The following is a 27,240-nucleotide window of genomic DNA, read 5'->3' as shown; positions in this document are numbered from 1 at the left end:
AAGTTTTTTAACCCTTTCCAATACCTGGTTTTCTGCATTAAGTACTCAAAAATGTGATCTGATCTTCATCAAAGTCACAATAATAGACAAATACAATCTGCCTAAACTAATAACACATAAACAATTGTACGTTCCATGCCTTTATTGAACATGTTGATTAATCATTCACAGTCCAGGCTGGAAAAGGTATGAGAACCCTTGTATTTAGTAACTGGTAGAACTTCCTTTAGCAGCAGTAACCTCCACCAAACATTTCCTGCAGCTGCTGATCAGACTTGTACATCGATGAGGAGGAATGTTAGATCATTCTTCCATGCAAAACTGTTTCAGTTCATCAATATTTCTGGGATACCTTGCATGAACAGCCCTCTTCAGGTCATGCCACAGCATCTCAATTGGGTTAAGGTCTAGACTCTGATTTGGTCATTTCAAAACACAAATTTTCTTCTTTTTAAACCATTCTGTTTTTGATTTATTCTTGTGTTTTGGATCATTGTCTTATTGCATCATCCAACTTCTATTAAGCTTCAAGTGACAGACCACTACCCTGACATTCACCTGTAAAATGTCTTAATGCAATTTAAAATTAATTGTTCCCTCAATGATTGCAAGCTGTCCAGGCCTCGAGGCAGCAAAGCACCCCAAACCATGATGCTGCTTCCACCATGTTTCACTGTTGGGATGAAGTTTTGGTGTTGTGTGCAGTGCCCTTTTTTCTCCAAACATGGTGTGCATTTCTGCCAAAAAGTTCAACGTTTGTCTCATCTGTCCACAGAACATTGTCCCAGAAGGTCTGTGGAACATCCAGGTGCTCTTTTGCAAACTTGAGACATGTAGCAATTTTTTTTTGGAGAGGAGTGGCTTCCTCTGTGGTGTTCTTCGATGAACACCTTTCTTCTTCAGTGGTTTGCTTACAGTGGACACATTTACAGAGACTTTAGCAAGTTTCAGAGATTTGTGCAGGTCTTTTGTTCCCCTTGGGCTCTTTTTCACCTCCTTCAGCATTGCACATTGTGTTCTTGGTTTGATCTTTGCAGAATGCCAACATTGAGGAAGAGTATTAACAGTACTAAATTTCCTCCATTTGTAGACAACTTCTCTTAATGTGGACTGATGAATACTTAAGTCTTTAGAAATTCTTTTATGGCCTTTTTCAGGTTCATGTATCTCTACAATTCTTTGTATAGGGTCCTCTGGAAGTTGATTTGGTTGAGGCATGGTGCTCATAAACAGACCTTTCTTGAGAAGAGCAGGCTCTGTCAGTAACCTGACTTTGTGTGTCTTTTTTATAGGGCAGGGCATCTTTGCAACCTACACCTCCAATCTCATCTCATTGGTTGGAACATCTGACTTCAAATAGCTTTTGTTGAAGGCATTACCCCAGAGGTTCACATACTTTTTTGAACCTAGACTGTAATTGTTTAAATGATGTACTAAGTATTGACGGAACGTAGTACAAATGTTTGTGTGTTATTAGTTTAAGGCAGATTTATGTTTGTCTATACTTGTGACTTAGATGAAGATCAGACTACATTTTGAGTAATTCAGAAAATCAGGTTCACAACTTTTTCTTGCAACTGTGTAAAACGATAAAATGACAGAAATTATTGCTTTAAAATAGTTCAGCATTGTAAGACCAGAAGAATCTCATGAAAACGAGTGAAAATACAGTGATAGGTGTTTGGGGATAGAAATCTAAGCTATGTTGTTGAACTAAAACATGAACATTATTCAAGGCATTATTAGATGCTATGAGAGATGTTTGAGGAAACGAGGAGAGTTTAATTTTGGTGATTCCCATTCCATAAGTGTTCGTATCTGCAAAACAGCTGTTTATTTGAAAGGAAGAGATTAAGTACAGAGTATTAGGCATATAGGAGAAAGGTGCCAGTTTACTGAAACACACTTTTTATTTGTAGAAGACTGTATCTTTCAGAAGGATTTGCAGCTGTTTGCCTTATATTGCCAAGTCAATTTGGTAGTGTAGGTACAATGTTACTTTGCTGTATTAATGCAACAAAATCAATCTACATATCTTGCATGCAAAGTGATTAAAGTAATCTTTGTCTTGTACCATTTAGGATAAAAATTACTGTTATTTCAGCAATACCAGATTTAAAACATATGTCACAGTGAAACAGGAGAATAACTTCTAGGTTGTTTTTCTTCAACTGGAAACTCATTTGAGTATCTCAATGTGATTTACCCTTGCACATCTATCACAATTTCCATTTCAGGTACAGCACAACATCATGGGCTAAATGACCTCTCTAGTGCTGTACTATGTTATAAAATTATGTAATTCATTGGGGAAAGTCATCCCCATTGTCTTGGTGATGACTGTTGCTAAGCATTTCCAAGGCAACTAGGTCTTTGCAAGATAGAACGTACTGAAAGCCACACAATGGTAAGTTCTATGTCTACCTCATTTTCCTTCTGGTCGCCTTGCACTCCTCCTCCCCGCACCCCCATGATACCATTGGTGAGAGACCAAGGAGGAGAGAATAACTTTGTTTTGTAATATTTCTGAATAAAGTATTTTTGGGGGGAAAAAAGAAAAAAAAAAAAGTAAGAAGGAGAGATGCAGACAGAAGTATAGCTGAGATTGTGGATGAAAGTTATGAGAAGAAAGGGCAGCCAAGTATGTGCTTGCCTTTGTGTTATTGTTCACAACCTTGCAGCAGAGCCTGAACTCTAGTCATCTTGGTTTCCCTTCCCCGTTATACCATTATTTCACTCTGTCAAGTCCACACCTTAAAAGAAGCATGCAAAAGTATCGTTCTCCTTACAACATAAAATTTGAGACTATTGTTGTCAGGTTGCTCATGCATAATAACAGTAATAACAGATCTGAATGTGGTACTGTTGCAATTGCTCATGGTACATTGTTGCCAAAGTTTCTCTGAGTGAGACATGATAGGCAAGAGAGGGCAATTTAAAGGCAAGGCAGTGGGTACACATTCTCTGAGTAGCAAACCAAAGGAGTAATGTTCTCTTCACAGGGTAGCCTTTGACATGAAATAGCTAGTTATTGTTCTCAGCAACACCCCTCCAGAATTAGGGTCTCTAACAAGGAACCAGCACATTTTGGGTCTTCAGAGTGTATGCCCCAATTTAGGATGCTTTCATGAGTCATAGCATCTCATTGGGAGACAAATTGTTCTCTGGAATCTTCACTACTAAGGTTGGAAAAGATGCAGTTGGCTTGGAAGGTGTGAAGAATGGCAACTCCAACAGAGTCTTCCTCCTAATGCAGTAAAATGTTTGGAGCATGGTCTTGTGTCTAGTGGTCAAGCGCAAAGCCCTGGCTGTTTTATCAAACAAGTGACAGTAAAGGTACTTCATCACCTGTGCCATGGCTGTACTGTTGACTGCTGGACTGACCACCTAGTCACCCCTATTTTCTCCATCCACAGAAATATGGCTGTTCACTTTCAAGTACTCTTCATTTCATGTTAGTAATATTGCTTTTTTTTCCTGTGTATTTCCACAGTTTGTCTTTTGTACATTGGTTGTTTGTCCATCTGGTTGGGTGCAGACTTTCATTGGTTCTATTATGGTTCTTGGATTTACTGAGCATGCTTGCAAGAAAACAAATCTCAGGGTTGTAGATGGTGACATGTATTTTGATGAGAAATTTACTTTGAACTTTCAGCTTTGAAATGTTGAAATATTCAAGGATGCATAAAGGTGACTCTTCTCAGACAGTGCCTCACAGGAAACCTTTTCATTCCCAGCTAACAAGGGTCATAAAGTATAGACAGGTAAAGTGTGCCCTGAAGTCCAGCATAATTGGAATCTGGGACAGACATGGCTGCCTGCCAGGAAGGTGCCATGATGAGAATGATCAGGAGATCAAAAAGCTAATTAACCATGAATTTAAGTGTTCTGGATTAAGTTCCCCTCCCCACAATTTATTCTGGCTTCATCCCTTTTCCTTTCTGGTCCTGATGAATAGTCTTGACTTGAAAGGTCAATTGTTTATTACCTTCCAGAGATGCTGCCTGACTTGCTGAGTTCCTCCAGCATTTTGTGTGTTACTGAGGGGTCCATATGATGTCTGCTGCAGGGAAAGTCAAAGATTGTCTTCACTGGCTTCTCCCACTGAAGGGCTGCTTTTCCTTCTCAAAGTTGGATACCATCTATAAAGGGGCATGATGGACATAATCTTCAATGCACTACAACTCCAAGAGAAGTGCAGAGAGCAGCATACAAGACCATTCCTTAATCACATTAATATCTGGTATTTGTCAGAGGATAAGATTCAGTGATGTGTTGAAAGCTATATTCTAATATCTTCTGGGAGATGTTAGTCTATAATCAAAGTGCAGAATGAACATTTGAGATGGAATTAAGAACCTTAAGTCAATGTGCTTTAAGTACACAGAAATCTTGCATAGATGGTGAAAGGAGTGAACAAGTTGAGCTGTACCAGCCTGCTTTGTTGAGCACTTTCCCATTTGCAGAAGGGCCTGTAGTTTCCACGTTATTCACGTCAGAACTCAACTGGAGTAGGACCAAGTCATCTCAATCCCAACAAATACTCAACAAGGGAAGAGCATTAATTTGGAAGAAAGTTGAGTGAATCTGTAGAGCGTAACATTAAATGAAAATAAAAACTGCAAATGCTGAAGTCTAAAACAGTAAACAAAATCGTGAAAAGAGAAAGTGAGTCGATGTTTTGGGTCAAGGACCCTTTGTCAGAGCTGGTAATATTAGCTTAGTCTTATTTGTCTTAGTATTTCAGCATTCATTTTAGTTCATACTTGCGGGAGCTGCAATATTTATTTTGTATCTCACAGTTCCAGCACACCGTTCCTCCACTCCCACTACCCCATTTTTTTCCTTCATTATTCTCATTCGTATTCTTCTATTTCGCATCTCATCTCTGCAATTAACAAGCCAGCACCACCATTTTTTTGCATCCCTCTTGATCTCCACCCTTTCACAGACATTCACTTCGTTCTTTCTACCTTCCCACTTACTCTGCAACATAAACATACTGGATTATTAATTTTAGTTCTGATGAAAGGTCTCTTTCCATAGATGCTGCTTGACCTTTCAAGTGTTACCAGTAATTTCTGATTTCTTCCTCTTAACTGAATGCTGATTTGACCCTAAAATATAACCACTCTCCCACTATTTCTGTGGCTTTATGGAGCCTTTGACTACTGGCTTTTTTCCCCTACCTCTCTGCTTTAATCTCAGCTGGACTTGGTTTTGCACCAGCACAGCATGTTTGAATTTGCAACGATTGCAATGCCTATTAAGTCAGCTCAAATGCTGTGGGTCTGCAATTGAAAGAGTTATTGGCATGGTGCTCTGCGATTAGAAAGGCACCAATCTGAAGCCACTTAACTAGTCAAATAGTTATAGTTGTAAATGTACAGTTGTGAGGGTGCTGAAATTCTGAAATAAATGCAGAAAATTATGGAATTATGCCAAAGGGCCTGTGCTGTGCTGTACTGAATATTCAGCTCGTCTGACATCATCTGTAAGGAGGGAAGGAGTTAAAAATTTTTAGATCACTGACTTTTCAAAAGCTTATGGCAAGTCCAATGAAACCTAACAACTTTATTAAATTTGTTTCTCCCCACAATTAATTGAATCACATCATGAGCCCTGCAACATTTTCAGTTTTTATTATATACATAAACGTGAAGAATATCAATATTCACACCGTATTCAGTGTCTTCATCTGATCAATATTTTGGAAGCTTGAATGCAGACACTGTTTGTGTTTCCAATCCTACCTATCAAGAGTTTGCTACCCCATCACAACAATGAAAGTCACACAGCACAAGGAGTCATGCAACAACATTTGACTTGTTAGCTTTTTCTGCAGGATTGGATATGGCTAGCTTTACCATTTGTATTCCTTTTTGCTCTTTTGTCCACTTCATTTGATGTGTCTTTGTTACTTGTTCAAAGTAAATTTATTAACAAAGTAGATTTATGTTACCATATACAACCCTGAGATTTGATTTCTTGCGGTCATACACAGTAAATCCAAGTAACACAATAAAATCAATGAAAAAACCACCCAGCCAGACGGACAAACAATCAATATGCAAAGGGTAACAAACTGGACACTTACGTAAGAGAACATGAGATGAAACGTCCTTAAAAGTCAGTCAGTAGGTTGTGGGAACAGGTCAGTGATGCGGCGAGTGGAGTGTCCCTCTTGTTCAAGAGCCTGATGGTTGGGGGGGTAATGACTGTCTTTCAAACTGGTGGTGTAAGTTCTGAGGCTCCTTTATCTCCTTCTTGAAGAGAGCATGGTCTGGGTGTTGGTGGTCCTTGACAATAAGTGCTGCTTTCCTGTGATAGTGCTTCATGTAGATGTGCTCAATAATGGGGCAGGCTTTAGCTGTGAAGGACTGGTTTGTATCCACCACTTTTTGTAGGATGTTTCATTCAAGGGCATTGGTGTTTCCTTACCAGGCCGTGATGCAACAGTCAGTACACTCTCCACCACACGTCAATGGAAGTTTGTCAGAGTTTTAGCTGTCATGCTGAATCTTCGCAACCTTCTAAGGAAGTAGATGCACTTCCATGCTTTCTTCATAATTGCACTTGCGTGCTGGGTCCAAGACGTATCCTCTGAAATTATAACCCTGAGGAATTTAAAGTTGCTGACCCACTTCACCTCTGATTCCAATGAGGACAGTTTATGGACCTCCACTTTCCTGCTGAAGTCAATAATCAGCTCCTTGGTCTTGCTGACATTGAGTGGGAGATTGTTGTTGTGGCATCACTCAGACGGATTCTCAATCTCCCTCCTATATGCTGATTCGTCACCACCTTTGAATCTGCTGATGAAGAACTGGAGATGTGCTTAGCCTCTCAGTTATAAGTACAAAATGAGTAGAGCAGGGGTCAAAGCACACAGCCTTGTCCAATTAGAAATAAGGATTCCTATTAGACTTGCATTCCTCTGTTGAACTGTTTGTCCAATTTCTTGTATTAGCTGCCATTCCAATTTGTACCAGCTCAGTAACAGTTGGTTTACTTGCAGGTGGTCTCACAGCGAATTGGTACAGTTGATCTGTCATGTTACAGCCTTGAGGAGCTTCCTGAATATCTCTACTTCAGTCAAGATATCACACATCTTAATCTACGGCATAATTTTATGCATGCTGACACTGGTCTCTGCAACCTTAACAGGTATCTAAACATTTCAGTGGGTTTTTTTTAAGTTATCCCATTATGATATTCCAATCAGCATTTCTTTGCCAATCTTAATATTTTGCACCTTTTGGCAAGATGTGGTAAGGAACTGCTGGCTAAGTCAACTGTTAAGTGTGAATTACTTCACTGTGCTGTCCCAATTTGTGCTTAGAGATTACAATAAGAGCTGGTCAAAATTTTTGTTTTCTGTTTGAGAATTTAGAAAGACATTATAAAGTGGTTTACTTTTTAATTATCTGCCTTTTTAAAAAAAAAATCCAGCTCTTTTATGAAGTGGCAAATAGAATGGTTAACATTTTCTGTATTTAACCAAAAAGTTGAACCCACATGCATAAACAACAGATAAATCAGGATGTATGTTGGTGTAATAAAAAGGTGGTTATGAATTACTAGTCTGGTGAACTTCATTACTGATAAGGCCTGCAAGTGACTTTCTTCTTCAAAACAAAAATGAAGATTCTTTGGGTGCACTTTCTTTGCTTTTGGGAGGTTCCAAAATTAATTATTGGATGGTTGGAAGACAGCTAATTAGTTTGTAAATAAAAATACTAAAAATAATTGGGCAGCATTTTCTGTTTGTAAAAAATAAATAGAAATTTTAATGTGGCTTTGTAGTGATTTGAAGCAAGAATCAGTTTGGACTCGTAACATCTAAATTAATATTAAGTTATACATTTAATGCAAATGAAAACTCTGTATTTAGCTGAAAATAAAAGGAAAGCACAAAATCAACAAAATAAGTCCTGTAGTTAGTGCAAAGATACCAGATCCTATGTTCTTAAGTGATTCATTAATTCATGTGTTAAAACAGACTTCATCATGGCCTTGGTTCAAGCATGGACCAAGATGGATGTGGAAGCTTTAAAGAGGATGCAGAGGAGATATCAGGATGCTGCCAGGATCAGAGATCATGCTTTATGAGGGGAGGTTCAGTGAGCTGGGACTTTCTCTCTTTGGAGTGAAGGGGGATGAGGGGTGACTTGATAAAGGTGTATAAGATGCATAGACAAAGTGGACAGCCAAAACCTTTTCCCCAGGGCAGCAATGGCGAATACAAGAGGGAATAATTTTAAGCTGTTTGGAGGAAAGTATAAGGGGGATGTAACAGGTAGTTTTCCCCCAAAAATAAGGGTAAGTTTGTGCCAGTGTGGTGGTAATGGCAGGTACATTACAGACGTTTAAAAGCTGCTTGGTTAGGCATATGGTTGAAAGAAAAATGAAGGGTTATGTTGGAAAGAAGGGTTAGATTGATCTTGGAGTAAGTTAAAAGGTTGGTACACCATTGTAGGACATACAAGGACTACAAGGAGAAGTAAACGTATTAAACTCGTGAGGATTTGCATTACATTTGAAAAGTACGAACATCAAATATGTCAGGTGTCCCCACCCCACCTTCTTGAAGTTCAGCTAATTAACTTTTATGACTGACTGGTTATCATAATCAATACGAGTAATCAGAAAAAGACATGTCTGTAACCTGCTGTGCACTTCTGCCAATTTGAGTAGTATTCTACACTCTAATTTGTATGATTATACTTTGTTGAATAATTCTTTTCAAATTTAAGTAAACAAGTTCTGAAAATGTTTTAGCAAAATGTAAATTTAATGGAATAATGAGCATTTTAGGCCTTATTTTTAAAATGCCATATATTCCTGCAAATGTTTGATAAATTATTGGCGTCTTAAATGCCTTTATATTTTTGGACTTTGGCGCAAATTTCACCTGAAACATGAGGCCATTGAAGCATTAGCATAAAAAACTGAAGAATAAGTAGGCTTAATAATTTGAAATTTGATAGGGGAAAAAGTAAAGTTTGATGTAGCAGTATTTCAGTGGAGTAACGGAAATTGCAATGGTATGAGACAGGAGTTGGCCAAAGTAAATTGGAAGGAGCTGCTGGCAGGGCAGCAATGGCGTGCATTTCTGGGAAAAATGAGGAAGGTGCAGGACATATGTATTCCAAAAATGAAGAAATACTCAAATGGTAAAATAGTACAACCATGGCTCACAAGGGAAGTCAAAGCTATTGTAAAAGCAAAAGAAAGGGCATACAACAAAGCAAAATTTAGTGGGAAGATAGAAGATTGGGAAGTTTTTGAAAACCTACAGAGAGCAACTAAAAAAAAATCATTAGAAAGGAAAAGATGAAATATGAAAGCAAGCTAGCAAATAATATCAAAGTGGACAGTAAAAATTTTTCAAGTATGTTAAAAGTAAGAGAAATGAGAGTGGATATAGGACTGCTAGAAAATGAGGCAGGAGAAATAACGAGGGACAAGGAGATGACTGATGAACTACATAAGTATTTTGCATCAGTCTTCACTATGGAAGATACTAACAGTATGTCTGATGTGTGTGAAGGAAGAGAAGTGGGTGCAATTACTATTACAAGAGAGGAGATGCTCAAAAAGCTGAAAGACCTTAAGGTACACAAGTCACCCGGACCAAATGAACTGCACCCTTCGGTTCTGAAAGAGGTAGCATTAGAGGTTGTGGTGGCATTAGAAATGACCTTTCAAAAATTATTGGACTCTGGCATGGTGCCAGAGGACTGGAAAATTGCAAATGTCACTCCAGTCTTTAAGAAAGGAGGAAGACAGCAGAAAGGAAGTCCTGAGGCTCCGGAGGGTTCCTGTGCCTTGTCCCTATGCCGAAGATGCTGCACCCCAGCGGCCTCAATGACTACAGACCGGTGGCATTGACTTCCCACATCATGAAGACCCTGGAGAGACTTGTTCTGGAGCTGCTCCGGCTTATGTCCAGGCCACACTTAGATCCCCTCCAGTTCACCTACCAACCCCGACTAGGAGTTGAGGATGCCATCGTCTACCTGCTGAACCGTGTCTATGCCCACCTGGACAAGCCAGCGAGCACTGTGAGGGTCATGTTTTTTGACTTCTCCAGTGCATTCAACACCAACCGCCCTGTTCTGCTGGGGGAGAAGCTGACAGTGATGCAGGTGGATGCTTTCCTGGTGTCATGGATTCTTGATTACCTGACTGGCAGACCACAGTACATGTGCTTGTTCACTGTGCGTCCGACAGAGTGATCAGCAGCACTGGGGCTCCACAATGGACTGTCTTGTCTCCCTTTCTCTTCACCATTTACACCTCGGACTTCAACTACTGCACAGAGTCTTGTCATCTTCAGAAGTTTTCTGATGACTCTGTCATAGTTGGATGCATCAGCAAGGGAGATGAGGCTGAGTACAGGGCTACGGTAGGAAACTTTGTCACATGGTGTGAGCAGAATTATCTGCAGCTTAATGTGAAAAAGACTAAGGAGCTGGTGGTAGACCTGAGGAGAGCTAAGGTACCGGTGACCCCTGTTTCCATCCAGGGGGTCAGTGTGGACATGGTGGACGATTACAAATGCCTGGGGATACGAATTGATAATAAACTGGACTGGTCAAAGATCACTGAGGCTGTCTACAAGAAGGGTCAGAGCCGTCTCTATTTCCTGAGGAGACTGGGGTCCTTTAACATCTGCTGGACGATGCTGAGGATGTTCTACGAGTCTGTGGTGGCCAGTGCTATCATGTTTGCTGTTGTGTGCTGGGGCAGCAGGCTGAGGGTAGCAGACACCAACAGAATCAACAAACTCATTCGTAAGGCCAGTGATGTTGTGGGGATGGAACTGGACTCTCTGACGGTGGTGTCTGAAAAGAGGATGCTGTCCAAGTTGCATGCCATCTTGGACACTGTCTCCCATCCACTACATAATGTACTGGTTGGGCACACGAGTACATTCAGCCAGAGACTCATTCCACCGAGATGCAACGCAGAGCGTCATAGGAAGTCATTCCTGCCTGTGGCCATCAAACTCTACAACTCCTCCCTGGAGGGTCAGACACCCTGAGCCAATAGACTGGTCCTGGACTTATTTCCTGGCATAATTTACATATTACTATTAAACTATTTATGGTTTTATTACTATTTATTATTTACGGTGCAACTGTAACAAAAACCAATTTCCCCTGGGATCAATAAAGTATGACTATTATAGACCAATTAGCCTGAGCTCAGTGTTGGGGAGATGTTAGAGTCAATTGTTAAGGATGAGGTGATGGAGTACTTGGTGACACAGGCCAAGATAGGACAAAGTCAGCATGTTTTCCTTCAGGGAAAATCCTGCCTGACGAACCTATTAGATTTCTTTGAGGAGATTACAAGTAGGATAGATAACGGGGATGCAGTGGATGTTGTATATTTGGACTTTCATAAGGCCTTTGACAAGGTGCCACACACAAGGCTGCTTACTAAGTTAAGAGCCCATGGTATTACAGGCAAGTTACTAACATGGTTAGAGCATTGGCTGATTGGTAGGAGGCAGTGAGTGGGAATAAAAGTATCCTTTTCTGATTGGCTGTCGGTGACTAGTAGTGTTCCACAGGGGTCAGTGTTGGGACCACTTCTTTTTATGCTGTATATAAATGATTTAGATGATGGAATAGATGGTTTTGTTGCCAAGTTTGCAGATGATACAAAGATTGGTGGAGGGGCAGATAGTGTTGAAGAAACAGGTAGGCTGCAGAAAGACTTAGGTTAGGAGAATGGGCAAGAAAGTGGCAAATGAAATACAATGTTGGAAAATGCATGGTCATGCACTGTGGTAGTAGAAATAAACGTGTGGACTATTTTCTAAAAGGGGAGAAAATCCAAAAATCTGAGATGCAAAGGGACTTGGGAGTCCTTGTGCAGAACACTCTGAAGGTTAACTTGCAGGTCGAGTCCATGGTGAGGAACGCAAATGCCATGTTAGCATTCATTTCAAGAGGTGTAGAATACATGAGCAAGTTTGTGATGCTGGGGCTTTATAATGCACTGGTGAGGCCTCACCTTGAGTATTTTGAACTGTTTTGGGCCCCTCATCTTAGAAAAGATGTTCTGGTATTGGAGAGGATCCAGAGGAGATTCACAAGGATGATTCCAGGAATAAAAGGGTTATCATACGAGGAACGTTTGATGGCTCTGGATCTGTACTCGCTGGAATTCAGAAAGATGAGGGGGGATCTCATTGAAACCTTTCGAATGTTGAAAGGCCTAGGCAGAGTAGATATGGAAAGGATGTTTCCCATGGAGGGAGAGTCTAGGACAAGGGGGCACAGCCTCAGCATAGAGGGGTGTCCTTTCAAAACAGATGTGGAGAAATTTCTCTAGCCAAAGGGTGGTGAATTTGTGGAATTTGTTGCCACATGCAGCTGTGGAAGCCAGGTCATTGGGCATATTTATGGTAGCTATTGATAGGTTCTTGATTGGACATGGCATCAAAGGTTATGGGGAGAAGGGCAGGAACTGGGGTGAGGAGGAGAAACAAAAGGATCAGCCGCGATTGAATGGTGGAGCAGACTCAATGTGCCAGATGGCCTAATTCTGCTCCTGTATCATATGGTCTATCGTCTAATAATACTGCATCACTCTTCTGTATTATCACAACTGACCTTACTCAAACCTCAACTCCCCTTCTGTGTCAGATCCATTTAGTCGACGATTTGCTGAAACTTATCTACCTCCTCTTTAAGTACTACCAGTGTTCACCCTCCATAATTCTCTGGGATAGAGCATTTCAGAGTTTTGCTACTGTCCTTAAGATGAAAATTCTGTACATATCAATTTTAAATGACCAATCCCTTATCTTTTTTTTTAATGTCCCCTCATTCAGGCCCCTCTCACTAGTTGAAACATCTGGAATCTGCCCTGCCATACCCTCCCTACATATTTTTTTAGCTGCTTGTGGTAGGACAACACAGGAGTTATCCTTGAGTATTTTCTGGGTAACCTCCACGCTAATATATTCTTTCTTAAATCAGCGAGCCAGAACTGTACACAGTACTAGTACCTACTCCAGGTGTGACCTCACAAATAACCTTTATGATTGGAATAATCCTTCTCTAGTGTTGAACTTTAGCCACCTTATAATGAACACCAATGTGCTATTTGTCTTTCCAACCACTTGCTGCACTGACACATTAATAAGAACATTTGGATCCATCTGTATTCCACTCATTTGCAATTCTCTTCTTCAGAAAATAATCTGCTTTCCTATTCCTCCCACTGGAGTGCAAGACCTCACACTTCTGCAAAGTTAAATTACATTTGCCAAGTTCTAGCAGCTCACTCAGCCATTCTGTCCCCTGTTGCAGAGTCCACTTATCCTCATCACTGTATACTTTCTCGTCTGTTTTCATGTTGTCACATTTTTGAGCAACTTACACTCTTTCTGCTCCTCCAAGCCATTAGTGTGGGTCTTGACCCAATCCTTGCGGTAGTCCTCTGGCTGCATCGTTCCAGCTGGAGAAAGATCCTTTTATTTGGCACCTTATCAAATGTACTCTGGATGTCTGCTTGTTACATTATGGAACAGCTCTAGCAAATTTATCAAAGGTGATTTTCTTGTAGTTGGGAAAAATGTTACTTTACTTAACCACTGAGTGAAGAAAAAACACAGAATATTTCTCATTATAAGGAAAGATCTTAAATTGATTTTCATTTTTTAAAATCTCAAACTGTAGATACTACAGCTCTTCAATTTTGTAATAATGTCTTAAGAGAACAATTTTATACTATTTGTTTTATCTTAATATCAATTTTCCAGTATGCAAAGAAATTATCCATTGGGGAAAAAACTTCTAAAAATGATGTAAATTTATTGTTTGGTCATTAATTATTGAAGGTGGTTCTGAACAAATTTTATATAAAATATGCAAACATTTAGGAAAATAATGGAATTTTAAAGTTTTATTTTGGTCAGTGACAGTCATAGTGATGCATTGGTTAGTGATGTTCACCCAGAGCTTCAGTTTAATCCTCACTTTGGATGCTGTCTGAAGTTTGCATGATTTTCTGTTATGTGCTACTGTTTCTTCCCACATTTCGAAAGACATGTAAATTGAGTAATTTTAAATTATCCTTTAGTGAGTAGCAAAAAGATTCAAAGCTAATAAGTCTACATGTGACTAAGAATAAATTGCAATGTTGCCGTGAATTCAGGAGGCAGGGAGTAGGATTGATGGGATTGCCTTGTTGGCAGTCAACCTGGACTCGATAGTTTAAATGGTTTCCTTTTTTTTCAAGGTATAGAACAAAAACCCACTTAGATTTGCTGATTACGAATCTTGTTTAACTGGAGTGTATCTTCAATGTCCATTGCATGAGCAATACTTCTGGCTTTCTACCATATGTTATGCATGTACCACTAAACTTAATTTTGTTAATGACAGAATTTTGCTATTTACTTTGTATTCCAAAATCTGTTTTTCTGCTGAATGGAGATGCACCAAAATCAGTTCCACTCTAAAGTTCCCTACATCTTAGACCAATTTTCTCCTCACAAATTTCTCAGGGCTGGTGTTTAAATTTGGAGAGCTGTCCCACAGAAACAGCTCAGTAAAGTTATACTGAAAGATGATTAACCCTCAGTCAACATGGCAGATTCCTCCATTGTAAACCTGAACATCTCCTGTTCGAGTGACTGTTCAGAATCACCAGGCATAGTATTGCATAATCAGGAAGGAGTTACACTGGCAGTCAACATCTTTGACTTGGGATCCCATAACAGCAGGTCATACATCGCAAGAAATGGCAAGTATTCATCAACAGGAGTTTTCCTAGCTCGGGGAAGATGGCATTTGTCTCATTTTATCTGTTCATACTAGTTGGTGCATGTTGAATAGCATTCGAAGAATCACTGAGAGTGGCAAGCATACAGAATGTATTCTGGATGGAGACTTTCAATTGATTAATTTTGTACCAATATCACTTATTTCCGGCCGGTGGTTCAGTGGCATTACTGGGCTTCGAGCTGAGTGGTCCCAGGTTCAAATCCAGCTGGCTCGTTGAACGCTTTCCATCCGTGCTGGATTAAGCATAGAGTTAACAACCCAGCCATGTTAAAGAACAAACAAATGGCAAGGTTGTCGCCTGATGCACCCACCGCAAGGCACAGAGGAAAAACAATGTCACATTGAGGTGGGTGAATATCGAAGGGTATAGCTTCCAGATTGGAACTGCTGTGTGAACCACAATGAAGGTAATTTTACTTGATCTTCTCATCAGCCAACGTTGAAAATCTCAGAAATGTGAACACTGCACCTGTTGTTTTAGAGACAAAGTCTTATCTCCATATATTGGACGCCTTCTAGCCTGTTGAGCTAGATTGCATAGTTTCAGTTTCAGAGATTCTGCAAATGCTGGATGACCTTGGCAGGTCTGGTGGCGTCTATGGAAATGAATAAAGAGTCAATGTTTCAGGCCAAGACCCTTTATCAGGACTGGAAAGGAAGTGGAAGAGTAGGACAGTCTTCCGCTACAAATTGCTAGTTCAGGCACATCCCTTGCGCTCCCCTTGCCATCAAGCCAACCTTGGATCAATGAGTATAGAAAGGTAAACCTAAGAATTAGATATCAACTTGGCAAAGCTACAACACAAGACTGCATGTGTGGTAAGCTGTGGGTAAGTGATTGATCAGATTGGATAAGAGTTCAACAAAGTCATAAATAGCGAACAATTAAACAGTTAATTGGAAGAAAGGTCCCTAAGACCATTCCTTTGCTTAACTATGTTGGAAGTCGGCACAAGAGAGCCAATGAAAGATTAAAGCACTTGCAGCCTCTTCCCCTAACTTTTTTCTGAGGAGGTCCTCATCATCATAGAAGCTAATTTCCAGTCTGTGTGTTATTTAAGAAACTCTAGAATAGGCTGGATGTAGTGATGGTAATGGGATTTGACAATGTTCCAATTTTAGTGCATGAAGATATGCACCATTTAAACTGTTTCATTATAGCTACAACTCTGACACATCTGCATTACAAAGTCAAACATTGCAAATATGTGTTGTGTTCACATAAGACAGGACAAATCAAATCTGGCTAATTACTGCCATTATTATAGAAACACTTTGGAGTGGAGTCCTAGGGATGTGCCATTTTCAGCTGTGCCATTTTCATCATCAGTGACCTAATATAAGTGGTGCTGTTCATTATTCACCGCAAAATGTTCGGTTTTATTTGTAACTCCTCAGAAAATGAAGCAACTGATTCCTCCAGGTAGCAAAACCTACACAGCAAGTAATCTTTGCATCATGCAAATACTAGGCAGTAACTATCTCCAAGCAGAATGCATCTGTCAAACTAGTCGACACATTTATTAGCAACACTGAGTTCATCACCTACCACTCCCTTCAACATCAACATTGATGATATAACTGTTCTGGCTGTAACAACTGGTCAGAAGCAGCTGTGAGTGATTCACTGCATGATTCCATGTACTCATTCCACCGTCTACAAACCAGAAGACGGCAGTGATTAAATGAATGAAAACATTAAAAGCAAGAAGGATCAGCTTTTTAAAGTCACACGTACATCGAAGCATACAATGAAATGAATTGTTTGAATCAAATCATTAAGGATTGTGCTGGGCAGTCTGCAAATGTCACTACGATTCCAGCATCATCATAGCATGCCTATAAACTCACTAATCCTCACCATTCATCTTTGGAATGTGGGAAGAAACACGGATGGTCACGGGGAGAGCATACCAACCTCTTGCAGACAGTGGCGGGTATCGGATCCCTATCTTACAGCTGTGGCTGTAAAACGACGTGCTAACTACCATGCTACCCTTCATTTACCTTGATGAGTGCAGCTCTAACCATCCCAAGGAGGTGAACATCATTCAGGGAAAATGGCCTTGACATTCTGTTTACCACCATGATCATTATTCCCTCCAGGAAATCAGGCTGCAGTGTGAAATCGCAGAATGCTTTTTGTATTCCTCAGCAATACCAACCGAACCAGCAATCTTTGTCAACAACAGGCACCAGGGAATGCTGCCACCTGCAGGTTTCCTTCCAGAGTGCATGCTAAATATATATCACCATCCTTTTATTGTTACTGGACTTAAACCTGAAAACTCCCCACCAACAATGCTATAAATAAAGGGGTAAGGAGATGAACAGTAGTGAAAGAAGTTTGGATCATTTTAACGTGGCACAATCCTGGATATAATGAATCAAATAATTTTTATTTTCTAAACCTGATTAAAAGAGCGACTTTAAGCTTTAAACTACATTTTTGAGTGACAGCATTGGGAATGAAGAATGATCAATCAAGTTCGTGGTATATTGGGAGCATATTTTCCATTTGAATCCCCACTGGATTTTCTTCAGTTTTTAGGACCTCACGACAGTATCACTGCATAAGAGGTAGATTGCTGGATCTGCGTTCTTCCGCAATACGTTGGCATGTATTTTATTTTTCAAAGTGGTGTACATTTCAGATCTTGATGGTGCTACCTTCTTCTGAAACAAACCTCATATCAGCCTAATTTTCTGGTCTTAACAGCGTTTGAAGGTACAGGATCTGATCTAATTGACAATTGATCAGAATTGTTCTGAGTTTATCATGAAGCAGAACTTACAACATTGCATGAAACAAGATATTGAGCCCAGCCATCAGGTATTTATCTATATTAACCCAGTTTACCAGCACATGGTCTGGAGCCTTCTATTCTTTAGTGATTCAAATACCTATCTAGATGCTTGTTAGATGTTGGACCTGCCTCTAGCATCTATTCAGGCAGTGCATTCCATATTTTGACCATCAACTGGGTGAAAAAGTTCTTCCTCACATCCCCTTCAAATTTGTCAGTCTTTGCCCTGAACCTACGTCTTCTAGTTTTTAACAGTCTGCTGTGGGAAAAAGTTTCCAACCATCTATCCAGTCTTTGTCCTCATAAATTTGTATTTCCCTATTAATTCACCTTCAGCCTTCTCCACTCTAACGAAAACAAAGCCAACATCTCTCCTAACTGAAAAGCTTCATCCTTACAAATTTCCTCTGCATTGTCTTCAGTGTAATCCTGTCCTTCCTTTAGTGTGGTGAGCCAGTTGTAGATACTTCAAATGCACGTCCGAGGATTCAGCAGGATGTTCACCAGTTGGAAGTGTAGACAGAAATGGCAGAGAGAGTTTAATCAGAGCAAATGTGATGTGTTTCACTTTGGCAGATCAAATGTAAGAGGAAGCTATACAGTAAATTTAAGACACTAAGGATCGTTAATGTGCAGAGGGATCTTGGGGTGCAAGATCTCTAAAAATGGCAACACAAGCAGATATTGGTAAAGAAGGTGTTCAGCAGACTTGTCTTCATTGATTGAGGTGTTGAGTACAAAAGTTGGGAAGTCACATTGCAGTTGTATAAACTTTGGTTCGGTTGCAGTTGGGGTATTGTATGCAATTCTGGCATCAAGACTGATGTGGAAGCTCTGAAGAGAATGCAGATGAGGCTCACCAGGATATTGCTTGGATTAAGAGAGTATTAGTCTTAAGGAGAGGCTCAGCAAACTTGTTTTGTTTTCTCTGGAGCATTGGTGAGTGGGGGATGGTGTAATCTGATTAAAGTATGTATAATGATGAGAGCCATCATGTATTATTAGGGTATAATATTTATTCAAAATATAATTTTGTACAGCTACTCTGAGGAAAACTATGTACTGTATTTGAAAATTGAACATGCCCTGATCATAAAAACAATTCAAGCTGAATTTAATGTTTTTTGTACGTGTACACATAAGGTACAGGTGCAGTGAAAAATAATGAGTCCCGTTGTTCGATTCTGAATTGAACTGAGGCCCAGTGTTTGCAGTCAGAAGTGAAGTAATGATGTTTCCCATGGTCCTTGATAATGATTACTGTGGTGAGATCCTCTGCTTTTGCAGTGACTGCTGTTAAGGGATCCTCTGGCATTTTGCAAAGGGCTCAAACTGGCTGATTAATTCATGTGATTTCAGATATACTATAAAGGTAGTATTAAAATTAAATGCCTTTGTAATACTACCGTTTGGGTGGCAGGGTGGAGTTAAGTCTTTACCAAAGGAGGTGCGAAGCACTTCTTTCCTCTGCTAGACTGCAGGTCACCCTTGGACAAGGTGTAGCACCTGCTTCGCCCTTCGATCAAGGTCACGTGAAGCCATGGGAGCAGGTGATCAATAGTCGTATGAGCAGCTGTGCATATCACAAGTACTGTATACGACCACTGACGCCAGTCATACAATCTTTGAAGAGTATTGATAATGGCTGGGGTTGCCCATCTTATAAACACACTGCCCAGAAGAAGGCAATGGCAAATCACTTGTGTAGAAAAATTTGCCAAGAACAATCATGGTCATGGCAAGACCATGATCTCCCACATTATATAACACAGCACATAACGACTGAACAGTGTGCTACTATTTTGACTGTATTGTCTTGATCTCCAACAGAATGTGTGATGTATCTTAACATACTAAAGTTAAAAGGCGGAAGAAGATTTCTTCCATACAGATGAGAATGACACCCTTACCATTTAGCCATTATCCAATCATACTTCAATGTGAAACAAATAGCCAAAGGGGAAATTGTAGAGCCAGTTTATTCAAATATTTGGGAAATTCCACGTTGACTCCCTACACAATAAATCAGGCTTTAGGAGATCTTAACTGTCAGTACACTACTTTCATGTATGGCACAACCCTCCATATTGATTTGAGTTTTGGAGCCATGTCATAGAGCAATTAAAAGTATGTGATTAAAATGATAGAGTAGCAAGAAGTAAGTGTGGACTGTTGGAATATTCTAGGGTCTAAGTCCTTCAATTTTTTTTTAATGTAGATTCACTCAACTGAAAAGCCTGAATCTGTCGAATAATAAACTGACAAAATTTCCAGCATCCTTATGTGAAATTGCAACTCTTACCGAAGTCAACCTCTCCTGTAACAGGATACATGACATTCCCGAAGAGATTGGAAACTTAAAGAAGTAAGTATTGTAAAATAATTCACATATAGAAGTTAGATAATTTGTTTTATATGCTAATTCACATCTTGGTTTAACTTCTGATGAAAACAGTTACAGTGCCTTCTAAAAGTATTCAGCCCTTTGTTCACATAAGTGGATATTACAATCAGGAATTTTGATTAATTTAACTGAGAGCTTTTATTTTTGAATCACATGCTCTTGTTTTCACTGTAGAACCCAAAAAACAGGGAAAATTGTAAAGTATGAGAAACTAAAAATTCAAAAGCTGAAATGTCACTTCAAAAGTATGCATCCCTCTTTGCTCAGTACTTAGTTGAACCACCTCTTGCTGCTATTACACACAGTAGTCTTTTTTGGTACTGTAAGTCTATTAGCTTTGCACAGCATGATGGAGCAAGATTCCTCCCTACAAAATTGCTTAAGCTGTGCCAACTTATTTGGGGAGCGACAGTCAACAGAAATCTTGAGGTCTTGCCAGATGTTGGATTGGGTTGAGGTCAGGACTGTGACAAAGCTACTCAAGGACATAAATTTTCTTTGTTTGAAGCCACTTGGGTAGAAAACTTTCTCAGTTTTTATCCAGGATCTCGCAGCATTCATCTTCCCTTCAAACCTGAGCAGATTTCCAGTCCCTGCTGCTGAAAAGCGTCCCCATATCATGATGCTGCCAGGAATGGTGTTAGTTGGCTGATGTATGTTGTTAGATTTGTGTCACACATACTGCTTAGTGTTGATGCCAAAACGTTCCATAAATATCCTTTTTGTGCATGGCCTTGGAGATTGTGGAGCCACAAAACTTATCTCCAGATGCGGCCACTGACTTGTGCAGCTCAGTCAGTTTGTGGAGAACAATGGCAATAGTAGGAGAGGCTACTGTGGTGCTAACATTCCCTCTAAGTGTAGAGTGACGGTCTGACCTGGGCTATGTGGCCGTGGTTTCATGTTTTTTTCACTTTTTCATGAGGTACTGCACCAAACTCTGAGGTATGTTCAGTGCCTTTCTGATGGCCTTGTACTCTTCCCCAGATTTGTGTTCCTCTATTATCATTTCCCTGAGTTGTCTTGAATGCTCTTTTGTCTTCATTTTGGTTTGATCTGTTGAAAATCTACCATACTATTGGACCTTACAGAGAAAGGGGGTACTTATTCAGATGTTCCTCCAATTTTCTACATCAACATATTGTGTGAGTTTTGTAAGGTAATATACAGTATTGCACCTGAGGAAAGTAAATATAGTAATTACAAAGAGGATGAATATTTTTTCAGCGCCTCAATTTTGGTTTTTAATTTTTAGTAAATTGTTGACATTTACTAAATTGGAATTTTTCTCTTGATTCTACATAATGCACAATGTTTTGTAGATTAGCGCAAAAAACCCTACTTCAATGTATTTTAAATTTAGAAAATGAGACAGTAAAATGTGTAAGTAGTTGTGGGGGCGGAATACTTTTTTCAAGCCACTGTATTTTTTATTCCTCAATTTATGGTTATCTAAATTTTCAAAGCCTATGAAATGTTTGCATAAGTCATCCAGTAGTGCATAACCACATACATGTTCAAACATCAATTTCTCTTCTTTTATCTTTGTAATATCTTAAATTTATTGAGCCCAAAACAAGAAACAGAATCTACCAGTTTTATGTCTATTGTTCAGCTTTTTTCTGTAATTGATACTGAGTTACTGATATTTATTTTTATTTTTTTAAGAATTATACGATTATGACAGAAAAAGGCCATTCTATCATTCTTGGTGCCGTGATAGGGTAGCAGTTTTGGAGTTCAATTACAGCTCCATCTGTAAGGAGTTTGTACATTCTCCCCATGACCACATAGGTTTCCTCCAGATCAGGGATAGCCAACCTTTTACACTCCATGTGTCAATTTTTTCACTCACGAGTTCAGATGCGCCATACAACCCTTGTACCCCCATTCAATCTAAAAATATGTTAATATAGAACTGGTGCGTGAAAAAATCACATCTGAATTTGTGTGTGAAAAAATTGACGCACGGAATGTAAAATGTTGGCCACCCCTGCTCCAGATGCTCTGGTACCAGTTAGTAGGTTAAATTGGTCATTGTAAATTGTCCTGTTTTTAGGCTAGTGTTTAGGTGGGCTGCTAGGCATTGTTGGGTCGCAAGGGCCCATTCAGCTCTGTAGTTCTAAATAAATAAATGCACAATTTAAATATAGATTTCACATAATCTCTTTTTTTAACCACCACTCTCAATGGATCTTTAAGTTGATTTTATGTATTTATTAGCCTCCCTTCTTTTGATTCCCTCAACTATTTTGTGATGGCACATTCTGCAGTGGACCACCTATTAGGAAAGCTGCTTAATTTGCTATTGGATTTACTAAGAGTCATCAAATTGTATTGCATGGAAAGAAATGTTCTAGCCCAGTGTTGCCCAATGTCCCATCTGCTCTCATTTGACCATAGCCCTCTGAACCTCTCCATCCATGTAGCTTTTAAATGTTGTTGATGTACTTGCTTCAAACACTACTAGCGGCTCATTTCCAAATAGATACCACCCTTTATGTGAAAAAGCTGCACTGATATCCCTTATAAATTCATTACTGCTGATCTTAAACCTATGCCCTCTTGTTTTTAGCACATCCCCTTGGGAAAAGGACTGTGCTTTCACCCTATGCCCCTACATTCAAGGGAATAAAGTCCTAGACCTCTTCTGGCAACTCAAGGCCCCAAATCCAGGCAACATCCTGGTAAATACTTTCTGCATTTTTCCTATAACAAGTTACCATAACTGTACGCAATACTCTAGATGCAGCCCTGACAACATCTTGTATAGCTCATAATTTCCCAACTCCTATTGTCAGAGCTCCAAATGAAGAAGACCGGCCTGCCACCTTCACCACCCTCTCTACGTACCCGTGACTCCTAGGTCCATCTGTTCCATAGCTCCCCAGGATCCTATCATTCACTGCATAAGTACTACCTTGAGCAATACACACAAAATGCTGTAGCAACTCGACGGGTCAGACAGCATCTATGGAAGTGAATAAATAGTTGACATTTTGGACCAGGACCTTTCATCAGGACTGGAAAGGAAGTGGGAGGATACCAGAATAAGAAGGTGGTGGTGGTGGTGGGGAGGAGGAGGACAGGCTAGAAAGTTGATAGGTAAAGTCAGATGGGTGGGGGGGGGGTAGTGAAGTATGAAGTTGGGAGGTGAGAGGTGGATAGGCAAAGAGCTAGAGAAGAAGGAATCTGATAGAGGAGAGTGGACCACGAGAGAAAAGAAAGGAGGAGAGGCTCCATGGGACGGTGGTAGGCAGGTGAGGAGAAGAGGTAAGAAGCCAGAGTAGGAAGTTGAAGAAAAAAGAAGGGAACGGAGATAAAAAAAAATTACCAGAAGTTGGAGAAATCTTCAACCATTAGAAATCTTCATGCCATTAGGTTGGAGGCTACCTAGATGGAATGTAAAGGTTGCTCCTGCAACCTAAGAGTGGCTTTATCATGGCTGAAGAGGCAGCCATGAACCAACATGTCAGAACAGGAATGGTGATAAGAATTAAAATGGTTGGCCTTTGGGAAATTCAGTTTTTGCAGATAGAGCAGAGGTGCTTGACAAAGAGCCCCCCTCCCCCCTCCCCAGACTACTTGTGGCCCTGAGTGGAGGTGAGGGAGGAGGTGAATAGGCAGATATAGTACTTCTGTCATTGCAAGAATAAGTGCCAAGAGGGCGATTATTGAGGAGGGACACATGGACAAAGGGATCACATAGGGAACGATCCCTGAGGAAAATGAAGAGTTGGAGGGAGGTAAAGGTGTGTTTGCAGTTAGGGTCTGTTGAAGATGGCGGAAGTTGTGGAGAATGATGTATTGGATGCAGAGGTTCATGGAATGGTAACTGAGGACAGGAGGAACTCTATCCCTGTTAAGGCAGCGGACGATGGGGTGAGCTCGATGTCTGGGAAATGGAGGAGATGTAGGCAAGGGCAACATCAGTGGTGAGTGAAGGGAAACCCTGTTCTTTGAAGGAGGAGGATGATATCTGCAGTGTCCTGAAAAGGATACCTCAGTCTGGGAACAGATGTGACAGTGACGAGGAAATGGCAGTTTTACAGGAGACAGGGTGGGAAGAGGTATAGTCTTAGCCTGAAACATTGCTTATTTATTTCAATAGATGCTGCCTGACCTGGTAAGTTCGCCCTGCATTTTGTGTGTGTTGCTCTGGATTTCCAGCATCTGCAGAATCTCTTGTTTTTTATAAGTACTCCCCTGGTTTGATCTAAAAGCAATACCTCACATAAGACCATAAGACAAAGGAGCAGAAGTTAGCCATTCGGCCCATCGAGTCTGCTTCGCCATTTTATCATGAACTAATCCATTCTCCCATTTAGTCCCACTCCCCTGCCTTCTCACCATAACCTTTGATGCCCTGGCTACTCAGATACCTGTCAATCTCTGCCTTAAATACACCCAATGACTTGGTCTCCACTGCCGCCCATGGCAGCAAATTCCATAGATTTACCACCCTCTGACTTAAAAAAAATTTCTTCGCATTTCTGTTCTGAATGGGTGCCCTTCAATCCTTTAAGTCATGCCCTCTCGTACTAGACTCCCCCATCATGGGAAACAACTTTGCCACATCCACTCTGTCTATGCCTTTCAACATTCGAAATGTTTCTATGAGGTCTCCCCTCATTCTTCTAAACTCCAAGGAATACAGTCCAAGGGTGGACAAACGTTCCTCATATGTTAACCCTCTCATTCCTGGAATCATTCTAGTGAATTTTCTCTGTACTCTCTCCAACGTCAGCACATCCTTTCTTAAATAAGGAGACCAAAACTGCCCACAGTACTCCAAGTGAGGTCTCACCAGCGCCTTATAGAGCCTCAACATCACATCCCTGCTCCTATACTCTATTCCTCTAGAAATGAATGCCAACATTGCATTCACCTTCTTCAACACCGACTCAACCTGGAGGTTAACCTTAAGGGTATCCTGCACGAGGACTCTCAAGTCCTGTTGCATCTCAGAACTTTGAATTCTCTCCCCATTTAAATAATAGTCTGCCCGTTTATTTCTTCTGCCAAAGTGCATAACCATACACTTTCCAACATTGTATTTCATTTGCCACTTCTTTGCTCATTCTTCCAATCTATCCAAGTCTCTCTGCAGACTCTCCGTTTCCTCAGCACTACCGGCCCCTCCACCTATCTTCGTATCATCAGCAAACTTAGCCACAAAGCCATCTATTCCATAATCCAAATCATTGATGTACAATGTAAAAAGAAGCGGTCCCAACACGGACCCCTGTGGAACACCACTGGTAACCGGATTAATATATATCTGGACATATATCTGGATTAAAAGCCATTTGTCCATCCTCAGCCCATATACCCAGCTGATCAAGATCCCAATGTAATTTTTTATAATCTTATACACTACTTGCAACAGCACTTATATTTGTGTCATCCACATATAGTAATGACTTGTTGAATATTTTGTATTGGCCAGGATATGCACTGCTTCAGCCAGTGGTTCTGGAGGGAACCTCTGGAAAACAGCATTACACATTGCACCATGGAGTTATTGAACAAATTGTGATCCTGCAGTGCTGCTGGTTGCAGCACTGAATTTCGAGATGGGCCTGTCTTTTGTGGCCCTTTAACTGGCTTACTCAACACACTTCCATTCGTTTGACCTAGATGTGAAAAATAGGTGGTTTCTTTTTTTGTAGTTTAAACTCATATCAATGTTTTGAATTAAATTTTTGTACATGTTTTGAATTAACAATTTTTTGATTTTCATTTATTTTTTTAGAAATCTATTTCAATTTTTTAATACTATCTCAGGGCCACACCACGTCCGTAGGGATCTCATGGGTAATGCTGAGCATGATCCAGCTTGTACTTTTAGATACCCTCAAAAGTGGAAGTATTTCATATAGATCTTTATTGTCTTGCCTTCTGTTTATTTTAATTTAAAATGTTACCAATACCTTTATCTATTTTCACTCAGTTTTGAAACTGTTCTTGATTAAAAGGAACCCGTTACTAATTTTTTTTAAACCAGCGCTTCAGGTGTTTCTTCTTCCCCTCCCCCCACCCCACCCCTCACGCCGGTGTTTTCTGAACTGTATCAGCATTTGTGCTTTTCAACAAGTTAGGGTGTTATTTAATGTAAATTTATAGAGAAAATGTATAATTTCTTTTCTTTCCCAGTCTACAGACTTTTATTCTGGATGGGAATTGTCTTCAGAGTTTGCCCTCAGAATTGGGAACTGTGCAACAGCTAATTCATCTTGGCCTGTCCTTCAATGACTTCAAAGTGATCCCAGCAGTGTGTATGATTTTGACAGCTATAGATAAACTTAGCATGGCTGGAAACCATTTGCAGACTTTAACATTGGAAACACTGGGACAGATGACTCATATTAAGCACCTGGATCTTAGGTAAGGATTTATTAAAGTCGAAGCCTGGGGCTCTGTGAATTCACTTAACTGACACAGTCTCTGCAATTTGGTTTGGCACATCATCAAACAAACAAATACTCAGTGTATTAAGATCACTGAGAACTAATCTATAACCAAATATAATCAAAAAGGGTTCAGTTTATACTCAAATGAATTTGCAGTAATTTAATCTACTAATAACTAAATTACATATCATTATGCTTTGAATTAAAGATAATTTTCTCAAGTTTCTGAAAACCGGACTTGTCGATCTTAGGGCATGCCTTTTTCTATTATTTTCGAAGGAATGGACTGTTTGTGCAGACTGAATGTGATGTTGAAGTCACAAGTTTAGGAACTTAGTTAAGTATGTAATTAATTCCAGATTTACTGAAATCCCCATGTATGTTTATATAAATCAGCGTATGTTTTGTATTGTAATGCCTAAAATACCCTATTATCATCCACTGAAAAGCTATGTATTTATCTGCCTATCCACGGCAAATAACTATGGTTTTGCACACTTGTGCAATTTCTTCCATGTGACCACTGGATGAATCTTGCAGATCCACTAGATTACATTTATAACAGTTTTGCATCCTCTGTGGAAGTTGCATAATGAATTGTGTTTTTAGATGTTAGACCATAAGGTAAAGGAGCAGCAGTAGGCCATTCAGTTCATCGAGTCTGCCCACCATTCTGATCCAGTTCTTCCAGTCATCCCCACTCCCCTGCCTTTTCCCCATTCCCTTTGATGCCCTGACTAATTGAGAACCCATCTATCTCTGTCTGAAATACACCAATGACTTGACGTCCACAGCCACTTGTG

At 40.0% G+C, this 27,240-nt stretch overlaps 1 protein-coding gene across 2 annotated transcripts in view; it reads left to right on the top strand.

The window, feature by feature from the left end:
- The window catches only part of phlpp2 (PH domain and leucine rich repeat protein phosphatase 2), a 122,994-nt gene that overhangs the window by 47,256 nt on the left and 48,498 nt on the right, over positions 1-27,240 (top strand). For both annotated transcript variants that reach the window (XM_072279715.1, XM_072279716.1), the window contains exons 6-8: positions 7,019-7,167; positions 19,839-19,985; positions 26,181-26,411. In XM_072279715.1, coding sequence (XP_072135816.1) covers positions 7,019-7,167; positions 19,839-19,985; positions 26,181-26,411 — 527 coding nt within the window. The remainder of the gene's footprint in view (positions 1-7,018; positions 7,168-19,838; positions 19,986-26,180; positions 26,412-27,240) is intronic.

The sequence above is a fragment of the Mobula birostris genome, chromosome 15 (genome assembly GCF_030028105.1).
Source record: "Mobula birostris isolate sMobBir1 chromosome 15, sMobBir1.hap1, whole genome shotgun sequence".
Classification (NCBI taxonomy): Eukaryota; Metazoa; Chordata; class Chondrichthyes; order Myliobatiformes; family Myliobatidae; genus Mobula; species Mobula birostris.
This window is presented reverse-complemented; position numbering and strand designations above follow the sequence as displayed.